The sequence below is a fragment of the Chrysochloris asiatica genome, unplaced genomic scaffold (assembly GCF_000296735.1).
Source record: "Chrysochloris asiatica unplaced genomic scaffold, ChrAsi1.0 scaffold00264, whole genome shotgun sequence".
Taxonomy (NCBI): Eukaryota; Metazoa; Chordata; class Mammalia; order Afrosoricida; family Chrysochloridae; genus Chrysochloris; species Chrysochloris asiatica.
Window position 1 is genome coordinate 320,594 of NW_006408782.1, and position 18,836 is coordinate 339,429.

An 18,836-nucleotide genomic window follows, 5' to 3' on the forward strand; every position below is an offset into this window, starting at 1 on the left:
GTTGATAGTTGATCCAAGAAGAATGAAGTCCTTGACAACTTCAATCTTTTCTCCATTGATAAGAATGTTGTTTATTGGTCCAGTGGTGAGGATTTTTGTGTTCTTGAGATTGAGATGTAATCCATATCGAAGGTTTTTGTTAGGTGCCATCAAGTCGGTACTGACTCATAGCGACCTTATGCACAGCAGAACGAAACACTGCCCGATCCTGGTAAGGTGGAGGGTCAGAGAAAAAGAGAAAAACCCCCAACAAGATGGATTGGCCGTCGATGGACACAAGTGTGGCAACAGTAGTGAGGGTCTCTGTAGTCGGAATCAACTCGGTGGTAGTGGGTTTGGGTTTGGTTTGGGGGGCTGTTTCTGGTTGTCTTTTTCATAGCCTTTGTATTCAAGCATAATTTTAGCTGTGGACTCCTGTCATGGGTTCACCACTGAGACACAATTTCAACAACTGCAGGGCAGACTTCAATGCAGGCCCATAGTTGAGTAGCAGCATTACCTTATCTCTCCCTCTGGATTCATCTGTGTTGTTGTTAAGTGCTATCGAGTCGGTTCCGACCCATAGGGATCCCTGTGTAGGGTTTCCAAGGAGCAACTGGTGAGTTTGTATGGCGACCTTGTGGTTCAGACTGGCCTTGTGGTCCGGTGCCTTATCTTACAGCACCACACCAGGACTCCTGATCGTCTGTAAAAACCAGGAGAATTTACCAGTCTGGTATTTGGTTTCATTTGGATCCAAGTTCAGCTTTCCTGTTTAGAAACAAGTGCTGACTGACCTCCCACTACATGTTCGTTTAGAAAGTGTGGCTTGGATTTTAGGTTTCTTTACACATTTCCTCTCAGCGGTGACCTGGCAGAGACCCCTTCCATGCCCTGAAGCAGCCTCGGCCGTCCGCAGGGCTCAGAACAAAACCTTTGTGGGCTTCTGTGTTCTCACAGTGCGCAGTTGAAGTCATTTCTAGAGTTTTTTGTCTGCCACTCCTTTCTCAACAAACATTTCCATGGTCCGTGGATTACAAAGCAGCCCTTTAAATGTGAATTTGTACATTTGATAGAATATGAACCCACACGGGTGCAAGGAAGGGACAAGCCCTGAGTGCTGTAGGTTAATGCGCTGGACTGCAAGGTCAGCGTTTCGAGCTCACCAGCGGCTCCTTGGAAACCCAATACACAGTTGCTATGAGTTGGAATCGACTCAATGGCACTTAAGAAGAACAACAAGGTTACAAGGAATGGACAAGCAGTGTTCCATCCAGTATAGTCTCACAGTTTGTTGCTGGCTAAGAAGCAATCCATTACTAAGGCCTTTGAACAGGTATTTGTTTTTGTTCACTGGACACACTGGTCTGCTGGGTGGTTCTTTGGGACTTGGCCAGGCTTGTGGCTCTGTGGTCAGCTGAGGGTCAGGAAGTGACTGCTGATCTCGGTGGGCTTAGTAGGGGCTGTCGGCTGAGTGGGGGCTGTCCAGATGTGTACTGCCAGTGCCAAAGTTCCCAATAAGCAAAGTAAACTGCTGCTTACTAATATGTAGTAAACAGTTTCACTCACCACCACCACCAACCACCACACTAAAGATTCTTCTGTTAGGTCTGGCTGGCATCTGTCTCTCTCCCAACTCCACAGCATGTTCCTACAGAATCAAAGCCTCTTTTCAAATTTACAGTCCCTGACAGGATCAGAGTACCCTGTACATGGGCTTACTTGTACATATTTACTAATCTGTAGTGAACACTTTCACAAGATTTAAAGACGGGGTGAAAATCATGACTATGTTCATCACCGATTGATGAGTAAGCACAAGTGAGCCCAGGCTTCCCTTACTCCCTGGATACAGTGCCTCTGCCTCCTCTGGGACCACCGAGCTCCTGTGTGCAACGCTCATCCTCTTCCCAGCATTGCCTGAGCTTATCTAGACGCTGTGGCTGGGCTACAAGAGAGAGGAGAGAGGCCCCGAGTATACTACAACCAAGACTTCTAATGTCCCCCGAGCACAGATCCCAGCAGAGAGAAAGACTGAGACTCCCAACGCAAGGAGCTGGCAAGGAGCTGCCGAGCCCCAGTGTGGGGAGGAGGGAAGATTCTGTTGGAGATTAGGAATCCCTGTGTTTACTCAGCCAGCACCGACTGAACTCCTGTCGGACTAGATCTCAGTGTTCAGATGTCAGTACGACACGAAAATGAAGTCGATAACTCTCAGTAAATTCTTAGGAACCCCACTTCCCCCGAGCCTTGATGCCAAGGAGATGGAACTGATGCTCTTGTGTGGAAGTCTCACGTTTCCTTTATTCATAGTATGTATGAGTTTGGATAGCTCCCTGGGACCAAAGTCATATTTGCAGCACCTGTCCCCCTGTTTCCCAGACTGTAGATGACCCCATGCTTGGGCAGGACCCTCATCCAGCTGTAGCTGGGTTAGTTGTCACACTGCATGATACAATTCAGTCTACACATACATGTCAGCCCGATGAAGGGGCCCTGGTGGTGCTGTAAGGGGAACACTGTGCTGTTGACCACGAAGTTGGCAGTTCAGACTCACCAGGAAAAAGATGAGCTGTCTGCTCCCATAAGCTTTGTCATCTCGGCAAACCCTATCGGCTAATTCTACTCTTCCCTGGAGGGTTATCTGATTTGGGATTGACTTCATGGCCATAGTGTGGTGGTGTACTGGGGTCATCTGGTATGCCATCAACACAGTTCTAACCCGTATAGGGCTTCCAAGAACTGCTCGGAGATTTGAACTGCCAACCTAGTCCAGTAGTGTTCATCCTACTGTGCCACACCAGGACTCTACAAGCATATGTTGTTGTTGTTGTTAAGTACCATGGAGCCAGTTCCAACTCATAGCGACCCTGCACAGGGTTTCCGAGGCTGTAAATCTTTATGGGAGCAGAAAGCCTCATCTTTCTCCCGTGGAACAGCTGGTAGTTTCAAACTCCCGACCTTGAGGTTCGCAGCCCGATAACCACTATGCTATCAGAGCTCCTTATATGTATATAAGCTCTGGTAGCGTAGTGGTTACGAGTCGGAGTTCTAACCTCAAGGTCAGCAGTTTGAAACTACCAGCTGTTCCACGGGAGAAAGATGAGGCTTTCTGCTCCCATAAAGATTTACAGCCTCGGAAACCCTGCACAGGGTCACTGAGTTGGAACTGACTACACAGCACATAACCACCACCACTAAAAGTTAACTATATATAACATGTATATGTGTTTACATGTATGTTGCTGTTTCTTTTAAGTGCCTTCAAGTTGGTTCTGACCCATAGCGACCCTGAATAGGGTTTCCAAGGAGCGGCTGGTGAGCTTGAACTACCAGTCTTGCAGTCCAAGCCAACATTGTAGTCCACCACAGTGCCACAATTACTATTTCAGTGGCATTTTGCAACGAGTGCTAGTAATGACTGGGTGAGCAGCTTTGAGAGGCCCAGATTCCAGAAGCCGCCTCCTCATGTCTGTTGGCAGAACTGAGGTTTCATGACCCCTTCGATTTCTCCTTGTTTTAGGGCAGGGCTGAAACTCTGTAGGAATCCCTGAGTGGTGCAAACAGTTAACAGGGTGCTCCCTCAAAGGTTAGAGGTTTGAGTCTACCCAGAGGCACCTCGCAGGAAAGGTCTGGCTATCTCCCTTCTAAAACTCAGGCACTGAAAACCATGGAGCACAGTTCTACTCTGACACACTCAGTGGCACCGAGAGTCAGAGCTGATGCCATGGCACCACACTCATTTGCTACTTACAGTGGTGACATCAAGTCGGTCTCAAGTCCCTGCCACCCTGTATAAGGTCTCCAAGACTGAACCTTTACGAGAGCAGACAGCCTCATCTTTCTCCCGAGGAGCGGCGGGTGGGTTTGAACTCGCAGTCCAGTGCTTAGCCTCCAGGGCCACTAGGGCTCCTGCACTTAAACAGTGATCTGCCTGTAAATAGGTCACGTCCGTGCCTTTGTGCCCTCCCGACTTGAAATCCTCGTCCATCTGTTCAGAAGCCATGTTTAACTCCTATACGTTCATATTTTTAAAAACAGTTTGCTCTTCTTAAGGAACACAGGCTGTTTTGGAACAATCTTGGTAAGGCAATTTGTAACTGCTAAAGGTTACTAAATGTTGCTAAGGCAGCTAGCCAGGTAATTACGGACTCCATGCAAAGCACTTTAAACAAATTACCCCCAACCAACAGCTCTAGCTGGAAATAGCTGGGCATGGGGGCGTTGGGGGAAAGATTGGGTAAAAAACACTGCATGCAAACACCCTCAGAACTAAAATCAGATTCTTCCTCTTCTCCTCTCTAGGGGAGAAATCTGAATAAGTAAGGCCACAGGGAAAAGCAAATGCATTCCAAGGTGCCCGGAAATTGGGGGTTGGGAAACGCCAGCAGGAGCTGGGGTACAGGATGGAGGATGGGGGTGCATACCTTCTCATAGTTCCAAAGCTGGACTCTGTGACCAGGACCAGCCTGCTGACCTGCAGGCCCTGGAAACGCTCAAGGTCACCCTGATAAAAGGCAGTTGTTGCGAATGTTGCTAAGTGTCATCGAGCCAGTTCTGACTCATAGTGATCCTGTATAGGATTTCCAAGGAGCAGCTGGTGGGTTTGAACCATTAACCTTCTGAGAAGCAGTCCAGCACCTCATGGGGGGGGGGGGGTTCCTAAAATGGCGTGTATTTAGAAGATCTGTTTACAAAGGGAAGGAAAACTATCTTGATCTTGACTCTTGTGCGTGGGTCAGTATCCTGGAGCTGTTGAAACAAAAAACCCACCAAGTAGGCATCCTTAAAGTAAATCCCAAAAGAACCCACTGCCATTGGTCACAGACTGGCACAGTGGTTAAAGCACTCAGCTGCTACCCAGAAGGTCATTGATTGGAACCCACCAGCCGCTCCGTGGGAGAAAGATACCATTTCCACAAAGATTTACAGCCTTGGAAACCCTATGGGGCAGTTCTACTGTGCGTCAGCCTTAAAGAACAGGAGTTTATTTTCTCACAGTTCTGGAGGCGAAAGTCCAAGTGAGGGTCTCAGCCTCATGCATTCCTTTGTTTTGGACCCCTGGGAATGTTATTCATGACATCTCTCTTCCTCCGTTTGTGCAGCTGCCTCTGTGTCTAAAGTCAGTGATCAGGTGTAGGACCCGCCCTACCTGGTGTGGCATCAACAACATAGCATTAGATTGCCTTGTGGATGTTCATTATGTCCATAGGTACAGGGGTTAGAATTGCAATACATTTTTTTGGTTACATAGTTCAATTCATAACACTGAGAAACATAAGCAAACTTCATATCCCCCTCTCGAAAGTTGTGACTCCATGTCCTGTCTCTCCTCGTAACCACCCCAGTCTAACATGAACACAGTCTCCCTCTCTGTCTAGCCCCCCTCATGGTCCCAGCGTTTCCTCCATAGTTTGTTGTCCTATACATGCTCTCCCTGTGTCCCTGGGGCCAGGACGTTCCTACTTGCGGCTCTCAGTAGTCAGCCGCAATCTTGTACTGACCAGGCACAGCTCTGTTCACCCAGCGTGCCGTCTCTGCCGACACAGTGTGTGGGCAGGATCGGGATGTCCCCATGCCATCCCAGCATGGGGAACATGTGACAGAGTGCAACCAAGTGTACTCCTGAACAGCAAGCAACAGCCAGCTTTGGGTGGTGGTGGTGATGTGCCGCGGACTTGGTTCCAACTCATAGTGTCCCTGCATAGTGTTTCTGAGGCTGTAAATCTTTACGGAGCAGAAAGCCTCATCTTTCTCATGCAGAATGACTGGTAGGTTCGAACTGCTGACCTTGAAGTTAGCAGCCTGACTCATAACCGCTATGCTACCAGAGTTCCTTCCCACCCCCTCTAGTAGGGAAGTAAAAGAAATGACAGGTGTTTAAAAGCTTGCTTTAACATTTTTTATCAAAAAGACATCCTCATATCTAAGATTTTCCTCTTAGTAGATAAGTAAAAATATATGTAAACATTTAACTTCAAACCTATGTATCAATCACTTTTTTCATAATAGCCAAATAATGGAAACAACCTAAATATACCTTATTAAGAGGTGGAGCAACTTGAAAGTCCAGACGAGCCATTAAAGTGTAGAGGCTTCATAAGAGAAAGGCGTTACAAAGGGTCAGTACTTAAGCCACTGGACTGCTAGCTGAAAGGTTGGAGGTTCCTAGGAAGAAAAGCAGTCAACTTGTAGAAGCAATGACCCTTGAAACCCCGATGGAGCACTGTTCTACAGTGACACATATGGGGACATCATGAGTCAGAATCAGCTTGAGGACGACAATGGGTTCTCCAACATCATACAAGCCCATCTCGTTGTTAAAATTCACAGGCATACCTCACACACACACCCATAAAGGAGCTGGGCAATTAGAACCCAGGGTCCATAGGACCCTCCTCTAGGGAGAGAGGTGAAATTGAAGGTGATTTTATTTTCTAAATGTTTTGATTTTCTACCACATCCAAATATATAACCATTTACATTTGTTTTTAAACATTTGTAAGTAAAAAAGTACACAAAGAGATGTTTTTCTGAATAACGCCATGTCTGTCTTCTGCAGCTTACAGTGACTTAGGATACTACATTATCAACAAACTGCACCACGTGGATGAGTCGGTGGGGAGTAAGACGAGAAGGGCCTTCCTATACCTCGCTGCCTTCCCCTTTATGGACGCAATGGTGAGTAGGATTTTAGCCGGGCCAGCTATTTGGATTCTTTTATGACATCTGTCTATACGTGCCACAAGTTCTGGTGGGTGGCAAGTGAGGAAAATGTAATTCCAAGAGGAGGTTCTGTTCAAATAGAGCCAAGGTCAGGGATCAGGATAGGTCGTCCACACTTTACTACTTCCCTGGAGCCCTGGTGCAGTGCTACGGGTTAATGCACTGGACTGCAAGGTCTGTTTGAACCATAAGATCAGTGGTTCAAGCTCACTAGCCGCTCCTTGGAAACACTATACAGGGGCGCTATGAGTCGGAACTGATTCAACAGCACTTAACAAGTGCTTCTGTGTGCAGCACCCATAGCTTTATAGAACGTACCCAAAGGATTTCTTTACTTTAGTTACAAACTTTATTCACTACCTTAGCTCAGGGCTGCTCACTTTCACTGATTAATTACTCTTGGAGTCCTGGTGTGGTGCTATAGGATAAGCACTGAACTGCTAACCGTAAGGTTGACAGTTCAAACCCATCAGCTACTCCTTGGGAACCCTGTACAGGGCCGCTGTAAGTCGGACCCTACTCAACAACACAGATGCTGAAATGATACCCTTTTCTTTTTACCTAAGTTATAGGCTCGTGTGTTGTCGTTAAGTGCCGTTGAGTCCTTTCTGACTTAAACAATTCTCTACCAGGGTTCCAAGGAGCATCTGGTGAGTTTGAACTGCTGACCTTGCAGTTCAAATCAACCTTTTGGTCTGGTACTTATCCTGCAGTGTCACACCAGACTCCAAAAAACAATATATCCCCAGTACAGACCAGTGCTGGAAAAGGAACCTTTCCTTGAGACTCTACTATATCAATATATGGAGATCTGTACCATTCTCTGCCATCCCGTATGTCCAAGTTTTGCAGACGGTAGATTTGAAGACCTCTGTTTCTAGGTGACTTAGCCCCATTCCTGGGAGGAGTGAGACAAGACAGAATTCACTTCTGAAATGTTCTCCAAGCCTTCGTTTGAAGTCTGCAGTTGGATGATTGGTGTGACTTTGTGGAATCCTTCCTGGTTTGAACTGTGGCCTTAGATACTAAACCATTTTCATGGTGACGCCATGGCTTTGTCATTGTGTCACTTTAGGTGGGAGAAGCAGGCTGTCTGAATAATTGTCCCTGGATTTCCTTTATTTTCCGTTAGGCATATTCACTCCAGTTGTTGATCATGTCCTGGAAGAATCAGTGACTGTCCTAATGCCTACCCTCCCGTCTGTGTTGAAAGTAACAACTCCAAACATCAAAGAATTCCAGTGATAGGTGAATTCAGGGAACATGGGACTCCTAGTGGAGGAATCCTGATGGTATGGTCCTGATGCTAACCAAAGGTTGGTGGTTCGAACCTACCAGCAGCTACTTCCCAGGAAAAAAATGTGGCCATCTGTTTCTGTAACGATTTACAGCCGGAGAAACACCACTGGGGCAGTCCTACTCTGTCCTGTAGCTTGCTGTGGGTCGGAATCGACTCGAAAGTGGTGGGTTTGGTTTTGGTGGGACTCTTCGTAGACGTGAACTATAGATTCAAGAACCCTGCCCTTCACTTCCATCCTGAGGTGTTTAGAATGAACACTTGGTTTAGCAGAACACCAGATGCATTTTGACTGGTCCCCCTTTGCCATCTTTTCATCTAAAATCTCCCCCTTCAAAGACTGTACTATCGCAGCAGAAGAAGACGGCTAATCAAAGCCCAAGTCAGGAGAACGCACTCATCAAGAGCAAGCCATTGTCTATGGTCCTGCCCCCAGCATGGCCCTGACATGCTGTTTGGGGAGATGGTGTGTGAGAGCCACACAATTCATCATCCAGATGAATTTCAGACAACATAGACCAGACCACAAGCCACCGTTTGCAAATGTTGTCTACACTGGGTGCCTTCGGGCCGAGGAAGGAAGGCGTAGGCAGAGCAGTTGCTCTACAAACCCTTGGCACTGAACTAGAGAATATAGGCCTAGCTCGTTGTATCGTCCTTGGCTGATTGCCCTTCGCAGATACTGTGCTTTTTCCCAATGGGCAGTTTGTGGCAGCCCTGCTCTGAGCAAGTCTATCAGCACCATCTTCCCGGTAACACAAGCTCACCTCTCGGTGGTTGTCACAATTCTTCAAGCTTTCCCATAATACTTATGCACACATACAACACAACACAGTTTAGTGTCAACACAATTTCTCTATGCCCTGGCAATCCCAGAACTCCATGTGACTACTTTACTGCTCTGTACGCCAACCCAGAGCATCTCTGAGGTATGCTGGTGACCGATACGTGTTCGATTGTGCCTCACTTAGATTCCGAATTACAAGGGGGCTTCAGAAAGTTTGTGGGGAAATTCTATTATCTTCTCATTCCCTTTTTTCCACATACTTCTTGATGCTTCCACCCCCACGCCCGTATCTATGCCGATCCAAATCGCCTTTTAGTAGTGAAAAGGGGGATTTCTACAAAGCTGGGGTCGTGAGCAGCAAGTCCTCTTCAAACCTGCCCCCCACCCCTTTGGCTTCTCCCTTGATTTCCCTGGAGGACGCAAGCGTCAGATCAGCTCCTGCTCAAACTTGAAGACGAGACAATAATAGAGCCTTAATCAGTAAATGAGAACGTGTAATGATTGTAATAACTCACAACCAGATGAGGTTCCCTTATTAGCATCAGCTAGTGCTGCTCCTTCGTGATTGTGACTGCCCTACAAGGAAGCAAGCCCGTGTTTTCAAGTTCTTGGTATTCATCTATTTTTCCTGCCAAGCATAGAGACCTAAAGAGTACAAGAAGCTCCCTATAACTGGTACTGAATTATCTGGCCTACTTAAACATCTAATGTAGCCCTAGCCACCAGACCAAGTAGCCAGCCAAAGATGTACCAGATCTGTGCTGCTGTGTTTGTGGGAATATAAAACAGGCTTCAGAAACAACGTCAGTCTGAAGGTGGGTCTAATGCCGAATTCTCTTCTCTTCAACAGGCATGGACCCATGCAGGCATCCTCTTAAAACACAAATACAGCTTCCTGGTGGGATGTGCTTCCATCTCTGACGTCATAGCTCAGGTAAAGGAGTCCGGGGTATCAGATTGCCCCTCTGGTGAGTGAACCCCCACTTGTAACAGACCCCACCCACACTTTCTTCACCTCCTTTCCCTGGCCCTGCAGTCAGTGTCGGCTCCTCAGATCTGCTGCTCAAATAAACTCGGCCTTCAGTAAATGTTTGTTCAACAAATGAGTAAATGAAACTCCATGTAATAAAAGGATGGATTATCTTGCTAGAATGAGAATTGTTGGAGTTGAAATCTAACATCTGAGATTCTGACCTTTGTTGTTGTTTTTTTAAGATGTGCACGTGGAATGACAGTAAAGTCAAGCCTCCTATGTATTTGGGTGGTCACGGGATCACTGTGGACCTAGGTATGGCGCTTTCGGATAAGCACTAGACTGCTAACCTCGCTAGACCCAAGATCGGTGGCTCAAACCCACCAGCTGTTCTTGGAAACCCTTTACAGGGTTGCTATGAGTTGGAACCGACTCCACGGCACCCAACAACAACAGGCTCACTATGCACTTGGTTTAGCGCCCTCTCTGGGTGACCCAACAATATACAGTCTTTCCCTTCATTTTAGGAGCCCTGGCAGCGCAGTGGCTAAGTGCTTGGGAACAAACTGAAAGTTCGGTGGTTCAAGCCCACCAGCCACTCCGCAGTCAGATGAGGCACTCAGCTTCCATAAAGATTTCTGGAAACCCTCTGGGGCAGTTCTGCTGTGTCCTGTGGGCCCCCTATGAGTCAGAACCAACTCAGCAGTGGTTTCACAGGTGTTCACTGCATTCTAGAGAAAGTGCTCTCCGGAATTGTTGTTATGGGCCGCCAAGTCAGTTCCAACTCATAACAGCTCTGTGCACAACAGAACAAAACAGTGTCCAGTCCTGCACTCTCCTCACAATCGTTACCCTGGAGCCCAATGCTGCTGCCACTGCGCCAATCCATCTTGTTGGAGGTCTTACTCTTTGTCACTGACTTTCACTAGGGATTGGTCCATCACGATCACATGTCCCAAGTAAGAAAGATGAAGCCTCACCATCCGAACTTCTAAGGAGCATTCTTCCAACACAGATTCTTGGTTGGTTTTTCGGGCAGAGTCCGTGGTACCTTTAATATTCACCTCCAACACCGTAACTCAAATGCACCAATTCGTCTATGGTCTTCCTTAGTCACTGTCCAGCTTTCACATGCATATGTATAAGACCATTAAAACTGCCTGGCTTGGGTCAAGTGCTCCTCACTTGAAAGAGATCTTGTGCAACAGAAATCAAATGACATATTGCATTAGGCAAATCTGCTGCTCAAGACCTCTTAAGAGTTACTCTGCTATCTTTTGAGGGTTGTTCGGTATTGTTTATGTTGTGATGGAAGGCTGTCTTTACACATCCTGTCCTCAGATCTACAAGACCTTCTCTTTTGCACACTTTCTATAAGAAGGACTCCATTCCACTCGTTTATAGTTCTGTTCTCCAGTTCTAACAGCCAGCCCTGACTTTCTAGGCACCTTCCCTCTAACACCAAAGATACCCTATGAAAATTCCAGAAGACAGGCTGATGGAACCTTGAGTTCACCCTGTACCTGTAATCGGATGTGGGGCATGAATTCCTCACTGAGGAAGAGGCTGGATTTTTACCGCTCAGTTACCTTCCAGGGGCTCAGTTCTATCCTCTGAATATACCTATGCTTTTCTTCCTGGTGTTTCTCCAGTGGACTCTGTCTTAGTTCTCTGGGGCTGCTACAACAGACAGACAGACGGACGGCTTTAACAAACAGGTAGTTAGTCTCATAGCTTAAGCGGCTATGATCATGTCTAACCTCAGTGTGCTGGCTCTAGGAGAAGGCTTTCTTTCTCTGTGGACTCTGGAGAAAGGTCTTTGTCTCCTTTCAGCATCCGTAGGTCCAACATTCCTTGGAGTTCTCCATGGGTCTTGGCATCAGTCTTCCTCTGGATCTAGACGCTTCCCAGGGCAGGGACCCAAGTCTAAAGGACACACTCCACTCCCAGCCCTTCCTTCTTGGTGGTAGTAGGCCCCTGTGGTTCTGTTCGCTGGTTTAATCTCTTTTATATCTCAAAAGAGATTGACTTAAGATACAGCCTAACTCTGTAGGTTGCATCTGGCCTCATCACCGTCATAGAAGTGAGGTAACTGCATGCGATCAGGGCTGGTCACATCAGATCCCGCCAAGGGGGGTTACTTCCATTTTACCAGCTCTCATCATGGAGATCACACCTTAACTACTAAGCCACTGAGAATCCTGGCCCAGTCAAGTTCATTTTTTGGTTCATAAGTCAGTTCCACCCCCCCAGAGTTCTTTTTTTAAAAGTGATTCCCACGATCGCTGTGTTTGCATTTTTCTATGTAATAACTCTTTTGATAGATTACCTGTGTCATGTACAAAAAGTGTTTCAGAAAGTTCATGGGAAAAGTCCATGCTCTTTTCATTCCATTCTTCCACAAGCTTTTTGAAACCGCTCATGCCTTCATTGCTCGTATTTCCTGAAAGCCTTCGTAAATTACCTAAGTTGGTAAAGAATAAGTAGACCCCATGCCCGGTACTCTGAAAGGCCAGGTTGTGGTCGATAGGCACCAAGTGATCACCATTGGCAAAATGGAAACGTTTACAATGATGCCAATCTCTGTGGATAGTTTACATCTTTTTTTTCTTTTCCTTTTAATTTTTCTGAGTTTGTTGATTTCATCCCTGTTGTCTGGTTTGGTTCAAACAGACAACACTTTGCCACCATGATTGTAGTAATCACATCTGTCGGGGACCTGCCTCGACATAGGGGTTCGGTTCACGAGGAGGAGATACCTGACGGTGATAAAGATATAGCAAGAATACACAGAAAGAGACAGAGAGAGACAATGAGGCACCCCAAAGCCAGGGTGGATACATCACTGGTGGGCAGGCTTGGGACTACAGGCATCATGGCCTCTGCAGGCAGCAACTCACTGCCCTGCAATCTTTACCGCATGCCCTCCAACCCGTAATGCACTGCAATCTTTACTGCATGCCTTCCAACCCGTAATGCACACCTGGGGAGGCCCGGGCCTCTGTTTTATTTAGGGGAGGAGCTCCACACCAAGCTGGGAGGGACTTAGGCAAGGTACAGCTAACATCAGTACTTTTCCAGACATTCAGGTAACTTTACATCGTACTTCGCTGGTTCGAATCCCAGGCCAGCAACTTGGTTTCTCAGGCTCAATTAACATATCTATAGCCCCTGAGCTCAGTTGGGGGAAGGTGAGAGGTAAGGACAAAACCTTGGGCAGAGTCCTGCTGTTTCGGCTTCCTGAGCCAGGTCTGCAGGAGGACTCGAGACGCCCAGGTGAATGGGCTGCACCTGGAAAAAGATTAGGAAGGATGGGTTTTTTGTCTATAGAACAAAGAACCGAGAAGTAGCTAAGATATTTTTAGTTAATCCTTTGGAGAAAGGCCTGACCTTGCAACCTTTAGTCTCAGCTTTAGGAAAATATCACATTTATCTGTGGATTATCAAGAGCTCCGTGTATTAAATTAATACATGTAACTGAATATTAAGATGAAAAACAATTTGCTATTGACTGCCAAGTGGCTAGATCTGTTACACTCGGGCCTATAGGGCCTCAAACCTCTGACCAGTCTTACATGGTCCGCAACACACATCCAAGGGATTAGTGAATCCTGGCTGGTTTTGTCCTCTTCAAGACCATGTGGACACCATTCATAGCAAAGTTAGAGCCCACGGAGGTTGTTTGACCCCATGGGGACCTCCAGATTTTACCTGCCTGCTCTCATTACCCCCGCCCTCTGAATTCAGCTGTGAGCCCTGGAGTACCAGCTTTGTAACAAAACCCCAGCCCTGAGCCAGTGCCTTCTCCTGTAGAAAGTTACACAATAGAGCAAACAGATCAAACCATCAATTTGCCCTCATCACTCACCTCCCCAGACTCTAGGATAACTGTTTCAGATTCTCAGTCCCCACTACATTCCCAAAAAAGGGCCTTGTTTCCCACTACGCAGGGAAGACTGATGCCAACAAACGCTTCAACTTCCGGTTATGGAATCTCCAAGCCCCACCTCTCCTCTCATCCCAACATCTTCCCCATTGGCCTTCGTGTCGGGAAGCAGGTGGCCCACCTCCCTCAGATGGCAGTGCTCCCCTATGCCTTGGCTCCTGCACTGCCCAGCTTGGATGATCTATTGATGACTAACAGCGCTCCAGTGACCCATTCTCTCTCCCTTCTGGCATGCCAACCTGCTCATATATACATCCACCATTTTAGCACAACGGCAGCTCCAAGATGCTCTCTGGATCGCTGTCAGCACATACCCCTTCAGCAACAATTCTCTTTTTGTCTCTATCACTTCATGGCCAAACTTCTTGGAAGAGTGCTTTCTCCTCACAGCTTCTATATTTTTTACTTCCCTTCCATCTTTTACCCTCCTCAAGACCGATTCCCACCCAGTTATCCAAGTGTACATGGTTCTGAGCAGTCTAGTGCAGCTTCCATTACCTGGCACAGCTTCTCACTGACCTTCCCTGACTGACCCTTCTCTCCTCCATGGCTCAGCCCTCGCCAGGGACTCTCAACTTGTAAATGTTGTTCCTCTCTTCTCACTCTGCATTCATTCTTGAATCTAATTCATGCCGCCATCTTCACGAGAGCGGATTGTCAGGGCTCAGGTCACCAGATCTTTATCCCACAGAGCTGCTGGGAAGGTTCTATCCGCTGACCCTCTTGTGAGCAGCCAAGCGCTTAGCCATTGCACTTCCAGCAGGAAATGCCTCAACTCCCCATCTTCCACCCCCTCCTGAGAGCGTCTCCTCAGACTACCGTAGCCTCAGGTCTCTCTGTATTGGTTTCCTGTGGCTACCAGAGAGCCTACCACAAATGAGGTGACCTACAATAGAAATGTATTCTCACACAGTTCTGAAGGCCACAAGTCAGACTCAAGATGTAAGCAAGGTCTGTTTCTTCTGAAGGCTCTGAGCAGAAGCTGCTTATCCAAGAAGCAAAATAAGCACAGGCGTACTTACTAACCTCGAGTGGCCTGTTTTAGATGGTTTTCACCATTGTTCGATTGACTCTGCTCACTACAGGTTAGTAAGTAAGCACAAGTGAGCCTGAGCTTATCTTGCTTGTTGGGTAATCCATCACTGGCTCCAAGGAAGCATCTGTTCCTTGTGTCTCCCCCAGTTCCTCAGGGCTCCTAGGCTTTGTAACTGCAACACTCGAATCTCTGCCTCCATTTTTTTCATGTCTGTGTCTCAGATCTCCGTCTGCCATTCTCACTGGGTTTAGGGCCCACCTGAAATCCAGGAGGACCTCATCTCACGATCCTTAGTTACATCTACAGAGACCCGACATACCTTTTTGAGGGCCACCATTCGCTCATCACTCTGCACAAGAAGTCTTCTCACCTCACAGCCTGGCTTGCCTGGTGCCATCTTGTCCTCACAGGGTCTTTGCAATTTGTCAGCAGTGCTGGCTGGTTAACATCTCCACCTCCTCCCCGAGGCCCCCAGCTCCAGGAGCAGAGGCGGGCATGGTGTTACTGCTCACTGAACCCCCATCAGCTGGGGTGATAGCTGGCCCTTCACAAGTTCTCATTGAGAGAGGAGGATCCCTTCCAAAAGAATATGGCATGCTAGTGACAGCAATATCAGATTCAAATTCTTTCCTTGGACTAAAATTCCAAAGACTCAAGTGTTATTTTAAATCTATAAATAATATTGTCCATGGTGATATCGGACCTGTTTGGGGACCGCATGTCTTCAAACTATTAAAACGCAAGGGGAAGCTGGTAAAGTCTTAACGTATTTTGAGGGAGATGCAGTTCAATCCATGACATCTGTCTGATACTTGATTTCCGCCCAAAGTGTTTGTCTTGATTGTCCTGCTGTATGTTGTGTGTGGCATTTGATGTCCTGATGCTGGGGATCTTGCTCAACCCCCAGCTTTGTTTTTTTGATTCTCATCATCACCGACTTCCTGGTCATGGAATGATGGGGAGAAGATCACTTGCCCGTGGCAGGTTTCCTTGCCTGCTTTTCCATGATTATATAACTCTGGTTGTTCCAACCTATTGTACTTTTATATTTTGATGCAAGTTGTATTGCAATAATGAATGTTAGTATGTGTTCAGTGTTTGGGGGGAATTGATGTTACGTTATTGTCCGTTGTTGTGTCTGCCATCTTTGATCCATGCTGATTTTTTCTTTATGAGGGTGAATTACATGTGTACTGTCATTGACCAGCCTTGAGAGGGCAAAGGTCGGCAGCATCTGGGGACATTTTCGAGACTCCTTTCCAGGTCCAGAGTTCCTAGACTTTTTGTTTCAATGATAACCTTAACCCATTGTTCACTCACCTTCAGAGTATCTCCATAGTAGATTTGACAAAATGACTGGTTTGCTTCTCCAGGAATCCCAAATGTCTGAACCCGAGTTTTACGAGAACAGCATACAGAGGCAGAAGCCATGTTTCCCTTGCAGGACAGTTGAGGTTTCTTTCAGCAATCAGTCTCCCAGGGCTCAAGAGGTTGCACCTGTGCACCAGTGTGCCGGGCTCTCCCGCGGCCCCGATGACGTGTCTTTGTTTCTGTGTCTAGGTTGTTTTTGTCGCTATCCTGTTGCACAGTCACCTGGAATGCCGAGAGCCTCTGCTTATCCCCATCCTGTCCCTGTACATGGGAGCACTCGTCCGCTGCACCACTTTGTGCCTGGGTTACTACAAAAACATCCACGACATCATCCCTGACCACAGCGGACCCGAGCTGGGGGTACGTATTCACCAATGCCACAGCAAGCTCTCAGGGCATTCGTTTATTCCAGCCCGAGAGTCACAGTCCACACAGGGCAGTGTCCATGGGAAGGACAGCTGGACAACTGATGTGTTCAGACATGGACGAGACCTTCCAAGTCATTGCTCAGCTTCCTTATCTTCCTACCAGGAGACTGAGGCACAGCAAATCTTATCAGGTCGAAGAGTAGAAACCACATTCAGGATTGTTCCTGCTCTCTGTTGTCCAAAGCAAGTTTTTCTGTAATCAACACAGATGTTAGAACCCTGGAACACTTGAATTCACATTTTATGTGTTTCAGATTTCACAGCTGGGATCCAGGCATAGTTCCTACCTTGTATGTAGTGTCCAATCTCAACTGATTCTTCAGGTGCCTTCTGTGGACCAAGTTTGGGTTTATTTCCAAATGGTTAGAAGGCAGATAGGAATGATGAGTGACCCTATGTGGTTTCCAAGGAGCAGCTGGTGAGTTTGACCTGCCAACCTTGCGGTTCAAACCAGCCTTATGGTCGAGTGTTTATCCTATAGTGCCACACCAGGAATGATGATGGTACTGCTGGTGGTAGTGTACCGTGGAGTTGGTTCCGACTCATAGCGACCCTGCACAGGGTTTCCAAGGCTGTAAATCTTTACGGGAGCAGAACGCCTCATCTTTCTCCCACGGAACTGCTGGTAGTTTTGAACTTCTGACCTTGCAGTTCATAGCCCGGTTCGTAACCACTACGCTACCAGAGCTCCTTCATACTACGATAGTTAGACACAATTGTGGGAACTTGCTGGTTCCAAAATGAATGACCACCCTTTTTTTGTTGTTATTTCTGGGAGCTGCTTCCTACTGGTGTAGCTTCTAGCCTAATCGATTTGATGATTTCAACAAAGACTCATTTCAGACCTGTTTCTTAGACCCTGGCCTTGAGCCCTCCTACTCCTACCTTAGTAAGAGTCACCTTGTATGGAAAACAGTGGTTTGGACCCTTGGAACTTCAATGTGTGTTTGGATTTCACAGTTGATTGCCAGCCATCTGAGTTCATTTTTAATCAAGCTTTATGATTTCAATCCCTCTTGGCTTGTCTTTGAAGACTTTTCCGTAAGTCCAGTGACGAGTTGGTTGATGATCTGCCAAAAAAACAAAAAGGAAAGGCTTGGGCTCGGAAGTTTATTTCTTTTCCACTTCTGGAGTTGCGTGAACTCTTACCTCCGTTTCTTGGTGCAGGGAGATGCCACGATCAGGAAGATGCTGAGCTTCTGGTGGCCTTTGGCTCTGATTTTGGCTACGCAGAGAATCAGTCGGCCAATTGTCAACCTCTTTGTGTCCAGGGACCTCGGGGGCAGTTCTGCAGCTACGGAGGTAAGGCAGTTCCTGGGGGCGTGGGGGCAAGTGGGGGGGGGGGAGGCTTTGCATGTTTGTCTCCAGTTGATTTGAGAGCTACAGCAATCCCGTGATCTTAAATGATGTGACACCTTCATACTCAGAAGCCTGGAGGATGTCATTGTCTTAAAGTATATATGTTTTAGAACAGAACGTCTAGTCCAGCTTCCTCATCTGCCTGATAGAAAACTCAGGTATGGTAAGGTTAAATCAAAAACAAGCAAACCCACTGCTGTGAAGTCCATCCTGACTCATGTTGTGAAGTGCCGTTGAGTAGGTTCTGACTGATAGCGACCCTGTATAGGGTTTCTACAGAGCAGTTGGTGAGCTTGAACCACCAACCTTGCTGTTCACACCAACTCTGCAGCCCAGTACATTTGCCCTCAGTGCCACACCAGGACTCCTCCTGACTCATAGGGACCCTGTATAGGGTTTCTGAAACTGTTCATCTTTACAGAAGCAGACAACGTCATTTTTCTCCTATAGAGTAGCTCGTGGGTTTGAACCGCTGACCTTGCAGTTAGTAGTTCAACACCTAACCCTCAGCACTTCCAGGGCTCCATTGTTGTTGTTGTTTAGATCCATACAGTCGGTTATAACTCCTAGCGACTCTGTATAGGGTTTCCGAGGAGCAGCTGGTGAGTCTGAACCACCGACCCTGCAGTGCAGAGCTTATCCTTCAGTGCCACACCAGGACTCACTTAGGGACACCAGGGCTCCTCTGGGACCCAGAAGTAGTTAGAAACTGGACTAGTTTGGGAATCCAGGCTGTCTGACTCCTAACTCCAGACTCAGCCTGGCACAACATGGATGTGCCACGTGGCAGCAGATGAAATGAAAATCTCCAGTGGGCCTCCACATCGACCCCACCTCCTCTCCCCATAACCTTCTCCATACCACCTCACCCACCATGACTTCACGCACTCTTTCACATTTGGCCCTCGTCTAAATGAGGGTCTTCTTTGTTCAC

The 18,836-nt window shown here is 47.3% G+C and overlaps 1 protein-coding gene across 1 annotated transcript in view; it reads left to right on the forward strand.

Moving 5' to 3' along the window:
• ANKH (ANKH inorganic pyrophosphate transport regulator) overlaps window positions 1-18,836 on the forward strand; it is a 59,944-nt gene that overhangs the window by 9,202 nt on the left and 31,906 nt on the right. Inside the window, exons 2-5 of the mRNA XM_006874156.1 lie at window positions 6,542-6,660; window positions 9,640-9,723; window positions 16,305-16,475; window positions 17,711-17,845. Coding sequence (XP_006874218.1) covers window positions 6,542-6,660; window positions 9,640-9,723; window positions 16,305-16,475; window positions 17,711-17,845 — 509 coding nt within the window. The remainder of the gene's footprint in view (window positions 1-6,541; window positions 6,661-9,639; window positions 9,724-16,304; window positions 16,476-17,710; window positions 17,846-18,836) is intronic.